Source organism: Pipra filicauda, unplaced genomic scaffold (genome assembly GCF_003945595.2).
Source record: "Pipra filicauda isolate LSUMZ 115617 unplaced genomic scaffold, ASM394559v2 scaffold28_size6257848_pilon, whole genome shotgun sequence".
NCBI lineage: Eukaryota > Metazoa > Chordata > Aves > Passeriformes > Pipridae > Pipra > Pipra filicauda.
This window is the reverse complement of record NW_024104409.1, coordinates 175,998-184,412: the sequence shown is the minus strand read 5'-3', so window position 1 is coordinate 184,412 and position 8,415 is coordinate 175,998. Positions and strand designations below refer to the sequence as shown.

Below are 8,415 nucleotides of genomic sequence, written 5' to 3'. Positions count from 1 at the left end.
TACTGGTAGCAAACTGAACCAGTTTAGCACTTCTTATGCCGACAAAAGATTGTTTTGTGTGGTATATTTTTATATTCTGATCAATTTTATGTCTTAAATGTTGAGATTTTCACTAGTTTTCTTCCTTCTTGTAAGACACAAATAATAAAAAGTAGAAGAAGAAACTTTTTATTCAAAAACTTTTTATTCATTTTTTTTACTTCCGATCACTTTCTTCAAGTGGTCATCTCCTGCAGCTGCTAGAAATTTGATAGTTGTTAGAGATTTTTGAAGAGAAAATTCCAATTCATCAAAGCATTTTCCACAACACATTAATGGAAGAGGTTTCCAGTTGTGGGGTAGATTTAATTATCCCACAATATCTAGATTGTAGGGAACACAGAGAACCCCATGCCAGTTTTGTGCTAGAAGCTGATTCAGAAGAGACAGAGAGCTGGTATCCCAGCTTGGAGAGACAAGGTAACAAATCAGTTCTGCCACCTCCTCTTGTAAAATCTGCCACAGTCTGAATGAGTGGATTAAGGGAAGACTGATTTATTTTTTTTTTAGCTGAGCAAGATCTTGGTTCACACTTACATGGTTGGATATTTGTATTTATGCAAGTGATGGAGAGAGGTGTTCATCTCCAAATACAAAACAAGCAGGCATGTACGACATGAACAGAATATGGGAGCTCACCCACAACTTTTCCCTGCATTCTCATGTTATTGACAATACCAGTCAGCTGTCCTACATCAGCATTTCTTCACAGGCAGCATTCAAAATGCTCCTTTTGCACCGTTACAGAAACTCTGTGATTGGAAAACCATCCCCTCCCCGGTTTTGTGTGTAATTTCAAAATTATTGTATTCAATGTAATGAGCAAGTGCCAGGCAGCACTGAAGGAGGGAGACTGGAGAAAGCTCAGCACAGTGAAAGATTTCAAATTAAAAGGCTGTAACAGCGAAATGTTCCAAAACCGGACGGATAGTGAGGACATCCATACGCCCAACAGACTCTCTTAACTTGCGCTGAATATGGGGCACCGCGCCTTTAGCCCATCTTCCAGCTGGAAACGCGAAAGTGATAGAGTGGAGGTGTTGAAGTAGTTTCTGAAATACGAGCCTCTAAACCCGGTGTCCACGCGTGGATGAAAGGTCTTCTCTGCGGGCCGGGAGTGCTTCGAGGGGAGCGAGCGAGGCGGGCGGTGCCTTCCCCTCGGAGCGGGCGGCGGGAGGGCGGTGGCAGCGGGGCGGGGAAGGGGAGGCCGGGCCGGAGGAGCGGCCCCGGGTCCCGGGCGGGCCGGCCGGTGGCGGCGGCGGGCGCTGCCTCTCACACTCGGCGAGCGGCGGCGGCAGAGGCGGTCGCGGCAGCCGCCGCTCCCAGCGGGAGGGCGGGCTGGAGCCCTCTCCACCGTGCCGCCGCCGCCATGGAGAAACAGCCCGGCGGCGAGGACGACTGCGTGGACTCGGGAGCGGAGACGGGCGGGTGAGTGGCGGGAGTCGCACCTGCCCCCGGGCCGGGGTCGCGGCGGGGCTCCCGCGCAGGCCGCGGGGCTGCACTTGTTGCGGGCGGCCGCCGCTGAGCGCGTCCCGGCAGCGGCGGGGCTGGGGCGGCGAATTCGAGTGCCCGGCACGGCTGCCCCCCTACACCGCGGGCCTGTGCCCCGGCACCATCCCGCTCAGCGCCGGGTCTCCTCTCTTCTCCTCCCCTCCCGGGGCTGGGGGTCAGCTGTGACCCCGCGGGGAGCGCGCCTGCCGCGGGGCATCACGCTGCTGGGGCAGTCCCGGGGAGTTCACATACCCCTTCGGTGGAGGTCCCCACCGCCCTCTTGCTACACATGGGGAGGAAGACGCAAAGAGATCGTGGCCATAGGCTTTAAGTTTGAGCTCCAAAGCACGTTGTGCTGCCTCAGTTGTGAGGCCCAGCGGGCTGTAGACACACCTGGTTAGGGCTTGATGCCCTACCGTCCCTGTATCCTAGGGATAGCGTGGCTGAGGATAGTCTGGAAGCATACCCAGGTACCTGTACTGTCCTTCAGGCAGTGACACCGAGACAGCATCAGGCAAAGAGAGCTGACTCCTTAGAAGGACCATTAGAGAGCCACCTGAAAAGCAAGTTAGATTTGTAGGCTTCCTGAAATTGAGTTGCTTCTGTCATGATACTCATCATGATACTTGTCATGATACTCATAATTTTGAGTAAACTTTGCTTATAGTGTCATATCAGAATCAAGGAGAAAGACTTTTTTTCTGACTTCGTGACCCTACTGCCAAGGTGTGCTATGTTTGTTAGTTGGATTGCTTCTCCTAAGTTCATGGAGCTGCAAGCGTGATCCATGGCGTCTGCTATTCAGCTTGCGCCTTCAGCCCATCTCTGCTGGAGAGAGAGGAAAGTGCTTTCCAGCCCATCCTACATGCTGCTGCCATGGCATCTTGTCAGGAATGGCAACAAGCCTTTGCTCCTTCTCTGTCTCCAGATGAGCAAAAGAAGGTTCCATGCTGCTGTTAAGGTTGTTCTTTCCTGAGTCTTCGTTCTCCTCCCTTCTTGCTCACCCAGTTGTTATTCTCCAACTTCTTGTCTCACATATCTCCCTTGGCCTCTAGTCCAACTGTTGCAAAACTGTAAAGCTAATTCTTTATACAGTGGTGTCAGGAGCACAGTACTAAAACCAAAGTAGCAATATTACAAATAAAAAACAAAAAGGTGAAAATTGAATGTGGTAATTTTTTTTCATATATCCAGTTATTAATTCAAATTTTTTTTTTAATCTCTTCTGTAGTCTAAGGACTTTTTCCATAACTTTGTATGGTGGGCACACCTAATGGTGAAAGTCATGTGACATGAACTTAAAGGAAAAAAATCCAGGCCAATTTTCAAAATATTGATTAGTCCCCTTTGGGGAACCTGGTTAAAAGGAAGACAAAGTAATAATCAGTGAACTCTTGGCCAGTTCAAAGCTCAAAAAACCCTTATGGGTCAAGTCACTCTTAATTTGCTGTGTTTACCTTTAATAGAAAAACCTCGGTTTCCTTGGGACAGGCACTTGGAAGGATTTGACCCAGCTGGTAACATTAGCCTTTAGACCTCAGTGGCCAGCATGACAGCTGCTTGTGCCTGGCGTTGATGAGGTGCTAAAGCTGATGATTTTATGAAGCATCTTTCTCCCATGCTTGACAGTGGAAACTGGAGGTTGGTGTTAGAGTCTGTCTGAGGAATTTGAACGAGGACATATGGCAATTAATAATTGCAGTGCTTTGCACTGATGTTTATTTTGAAAAGCAATGGGTCTCTGCATTTCAATTATTATTTTTAGTTCTGTTTAGCAGCTATTTAACTCTGATAAACACGTTGCGTATGTCTCTTTCACAATGTTTATATTTCAGCTTTCTCACCAAACCAACTGTTCACAGCACTTGCTTTTTTCCCTCTTACCAGAAGATCTGCTATTTGCTTTGTCTCAGTCCCCTCGCAGCTATTGCTAAATTGAGCTGTTTTCCTTTTTCTCCAGTTACTCAATGGTTAAAAAAAAAAGTAACTGTTTTGAAGTTCAGCTATCATGCTCTGAAAGTATAAGGAGAAACAACTGTAAGAGTAATTCAGCAACAGTTTTATGTCGAGTGGTCCCTTTCTGTCACTCAGGGAACAAGAGTGGATAGTGACTGTAGTAAATCCAGGCACTGCAAGCCCTTGTCATCTCAATGATTGTATGTAATGATGTGTGAGCTCTAATATAGAGCCTGTACTGCTGAAGCTGCTTACAGCAGCTACCAAATTGAACATATCAAGTACTCCACAGGGCATATGTTGCTTGAGGTTTTGTTGTGGCTGCCAGCCACAAAAGCAGGCAAAACTCTGCGCTAAAGGCAAGATCAATTACAATTTGAAGACTTCATTTTCCTCATCCATTGGAAAATATGTTCCTCCTACTGCATTTGCCTTGGTAAATAGGGTTGGCAAAGAGTCTGATGAACAAAAATAGCATATTTTCAGTTCCTGAATCCAATAAGAATGGATTGAGCTGGTGTTGTCAAGTGCCTAAATAAAGGGTGTAGAACATATAAGCCAATTAGTTTATATTGGCTGTTTATTAATGAGATTTGAAATTGTTTGTCCATCCTTGGCCTGAGAGACTCTGCCTGTACAAATTGTATCTTCTTGGGAAACGTATTTTTGGGGGGGATTAGTATAAAAACCTAATTTCATCTGCTACTGAAAACTTTTAGCCCAGAAGTATGGGGGATAGAGCTTTCTCTGGTAATAATTTTAGTAGTGGATTTGTATTATGAAACATGACATTTTAGGAGTATTAGAATAGTCTTTCTTTGGGCTTTTATTAGAAAGTGAACAGAGTGGAAAAATAAGTGGAAGAAAGACATTGAAGGGAGGAGAAATATGTAAGTTTACAGAATTGTAGTTAACTGGGAAAGAAAACCAAACAAACGAGGAAAAAAATACTGAGTTACTTAAAATTAATTGTAGAAATCTGAATTTTAAAATTTTCTTCATTTTACAAGCCATGTAAATGCAGTCATTTCACTCTTTAGAAAAGAGCAAAGGGGTCTGGGGGCTAAAACACCCAAGACAACAAACTAAGGCAATTTTTGAAGTTGTTAGGCGTGCCTAATTTTGAAGCAGATTCTTGCTACCACTAATATCGAGTGCAAAGCATCTGCTGAATTCATTGTATTCAGGACTGATATCCCAAGTGATACATAATGAATATAGAAAATGGGTATTTTCTCAGTTCTAAAGTTCTTGATTTTTTATTCCTGAACTTTTATTGGCTCATGTTAGTTGTGTTCAAGGATTGCCTCTGTAGGAATGCTCTCTCCTGTTTATCAAGCATACATGCATTAACTGAGCATAACACTTCAGTAAGATAGCTGACATTAATGAAGATTTCAGCATATGTGACAATTCCCAGCAGAAATTTACTTGTTCACTTAAACAGCTGTAAGAGCCCAGGCCTTAAAAGGTTCACACTTTAATCATTAGCTTACTTATTGTCTCAAATTTTGCCTAAATACATAGGTTTTTTTTCACTTTAAAGTCATTTAAAGTTTTCAGAAGTTGTAACTTTTAATTTATTTGAATTTGCAATTTTCCACTTATATTTCCATTACTCTTTGGCTACAGCTAATACTCATGGTGCTTGTTCCCTCCTTTAGATTTTCTTCTGTGTTTCTATTCCTCAAATTAATTTTGCAGAGATTATGTTAATTTTTTGACTGTGCTATATTTGTTTGTTGGTTTTCCTTATGGCTCTCACTAGCTGTATGTGTGATCCTGGCCAAATTGCAAAATATTTGAGCCTCTGTTAACTTATCTCTTAAGCAGATTTAAAAAATCCTTTATTTGTTGCAGCTCTCTAAAATGTGTGAGATTCTAAAGCAGAAAATACAATTGTTAATAGAAGACAAGGAAGCCTATATAAAAAAGAGGTATTCCTTACTCAAAGGTAAAATACTAAGAATACTGTATTGTGTGTCCTCAGTCAGAATGGGTTGATTAAACTATCAAATGAATAGTGGAATGGTTGGGGTGAGAGGTTGTTTTCATGTCTTGTGTTTCTAGCTTAAAGGGATTCAACATTATGACTTTGTCATCTGTATGGTGGTCCTTCAAAATGACATGTCAGTCTCTTGTCACATATTTCATCCATCTATGAGAAACTCTCAGGAACACAAACCAAGGCCCCTTTTTTCAAGGCCTATTTTTACCTTGGGGCTTCTTTTGTTTTTTGCTGAGACTTTCACTTTATGTAGACACATCAGTCCAGATATGTCACGGTACTCAACTTGTCTCTGATTTGACATTGGAATAATGTAAAGTTGAGCTGCTTGTCACAAATTGGGTTTGAAGCACCGTTTCTAACCAGATTTACTCACTGGAGTGAAGCTGTTTGGTTGAACCTCAGGGCAGGCATACCCCAGTGCCTGGCACTGGGGCTAGACTCTGAAAGCAAGGTTGAAACAGACTTTAAATCACATTCTGGTGGCCATGGGCTCTGTGCTGACACCCCGATGGCTAGGTCCCAGCAAGCAGTGAGGTTCACTGCAGCGGTGTGTATGTTCAATGTTTGGTATAAATTAGGCTTCTTCTGTTGCTAATTAAGAGAACGAGGACCTCAGGAAGATGACTGAGCCTGGCTTTGCATATGTAGATACATGACACCTGAACTGTCCCTCTGGGAGTACTCTGTGAATGAGTGGTGAACAGAGTGTGCAGGCAGGTGTGTTCACTAAAGCACAGAGTGGTCCTACCTCATCAGATGCTTTTTGGAAGATTACAAACAACCTTTCATTCTTATATGATAATGATGATGATGTCTCTCATGTGGAGTCACAAACATTACTGCTGGTAATAAGCTCCTGAGTGTAATGGTTAGAGCTGCATGATGGGAATCCGTCATCTGACTTTATCATTCTACTAGAATTCTAGAGCAAGGATTTTGAGACAAGCGGCTCTGAGTTATTCCATTTCAGTCATCTTGATTACACAAGTAGAAGTACAATGAAGGTAAGAGATTTGCATTGGACTGGTATTAGTGAAGCAGATCGTAATCCGATCTATAGGAATTTGGTGAGAAGAAACCCAAGACAGAGCTACAATGTCAAATCTTCTAACTTGTGCACGGGGCTTTAACTGCTATTAAGTACTCCCATGTGCCCTCTGGAGCACTTTGTGAGGAGGGAAGGCAAAGAAGCTGTTAAACATAGCTCTTAATATGTAACAGTGAAATCTGCAACAACTCTATGTAGAGAAGACATGGGAAACGTGAATCCAGCAGATGCCGTTCCATCAGTCCTAGGCAAGTGAAGGATGCAGACAGCAGAAGAGATTGTAAACTTTCCACTATTTCATTTTGGAGGGGTGGGATTAGGAGCCCTGCTAATGGAGACCATGGACACATTAGGGTGTAGTATTATGTTAGAATTACTTGAGATCTGTTTGTTTTACACAGCAAACTGCCTTGTGGAAATGCTGCACGGCTCAGAAACTTTAGTTCCAGCCATATACCAGTGCATTAAACAGCACGTAGGGGTGTCCCTGAGCATCAGGACAGAATTGCCCATATTGTTGAATACTTAAAATGGTTGATGGCGTCAGTTTGGATGGGCCCATCTAGCTCTCTCCCATGTCATTCCTGGGTATGTTTTACCATGGGCCAGGGACTTGTTTTGCCATGTTACCGTGGTTCAGGGATCGTTCCCAGCAGGCCACTCACCAGTATGTTTTGGAAGGCAAGAGGTTTTAATGGTACAGGTGCAGACTGTTTCATGGCAGTTGGCCTTGGTCCCAGACAGTTCTCTTGGGAATATTTGTTTATTACCATAGCTGTCAGTGCTGTATCTCTTAATGTGATGCTGTACCATAGCTGATCAGTGTACCAAAGAAACACAAGCACAGAGCAGTGCTGATGTAGCTACATTCCTTGTGTGATTCAGAGCTGTAATATAGCCATGTTTCTTACCCAAAGAAACAGTGTTTTCATATACTGTACTCAAAAACTGCAAGCTGCACTAGCAGCTACTTAGTGGTATTCCCTGGGATGTTTCCCTCTCTTGGGTATTTTCTCTGTATCACAAATCAGCAATGAGCAGTGCGCGTACATCTCAGAGGATTGCTCGGGATCTTTTGTGCTCCTGATGCTATTACCCTCTCTGATAGCACACAGTTGTCATCCTTCAATGGCACTAATGGGAATCGAGGTCCCACCTTTATCTCAAGCTTCTACATTCCTATTTTAGTGTCTTTTGACATCTTCGCAGCTCCTCTTTGCTGGTGGACTGCTCATTGAGGACAAATTCTTTGCAGACTGGTGTGTTTTTTGACTGATCAATGAGCCTTCCTTTTCACTACCTCACACTGTTTCAATACCCTTTTTGATAATTTTTATTTCTCTCATTATGTGCCTATGAAAGGAATAGTCCTCTGTTTGTTCAGTTTCTGTCCCTAATGTCTCTTTCCTTTTATTTATAATCTAACATCTCTCAGAGGAAATAGCTTGCTGCAAGACCATATAATTAGCCTGGAACCTCTGAGCCCCAGTATGGCCCCCATCTGTCACCATTAAAGACCATGAGTATTTTACTCTTAAGTTATCCTAATGGGAAATTCCTCTTCCAAGGGAACTGATAGAAGCTGAGACTTGGGATGTTTAAGCAGGAATGCAAAGAACGGGAAGGAACAAAGTAGTTTGATGTCCAGAGAGCCTATATGCCCCAGGTTTTAGACATGTGACAAAGGGTCCTACATTAGGAATGCTGGTTTTGTAGCTTTCTTCACTAGACACAACTAAGGAGACACACTTCAGACCTCTCCTTTTATTGACAATAGAGGTAGCTTAGTGAGGGTGCAGTCCTCATTTTGGTGTCTGAGGTTGACGTATGCCTTTGAGCTTAATTATCTTTTTTTTTTAATTATGTGTAT

General features: G+C 43.3%; 1 protein-coding gene across 2 annotated transcripts in view; it reads left to right on the top strand.

The window, feature by feature from the left end:
• Window positions 1–1,312: 1,312 nt before the first annotated feature.
• Window positions 1,313–8,415, top strand: part of FAM124A (family with sequence similarity 124 member A) — a 44,613-nt gene continuing 37,510 nt past the window's right edge. For both annotated transcript variants that reach the window (XM_027751131.2, XM_027751128.2), the window contains exon 1: window positions 1,313–1,467. In XM_027751131.2, coding sequence (XP_027606932.1) covers window positions 1,409–1,467 — 59 coding nt within the window. In that variant the 5' untranslated portion in view covers window positions 1,313–1,408. The remainder of the gene's footprint in view (window positions 1,468–8,415) is intronic.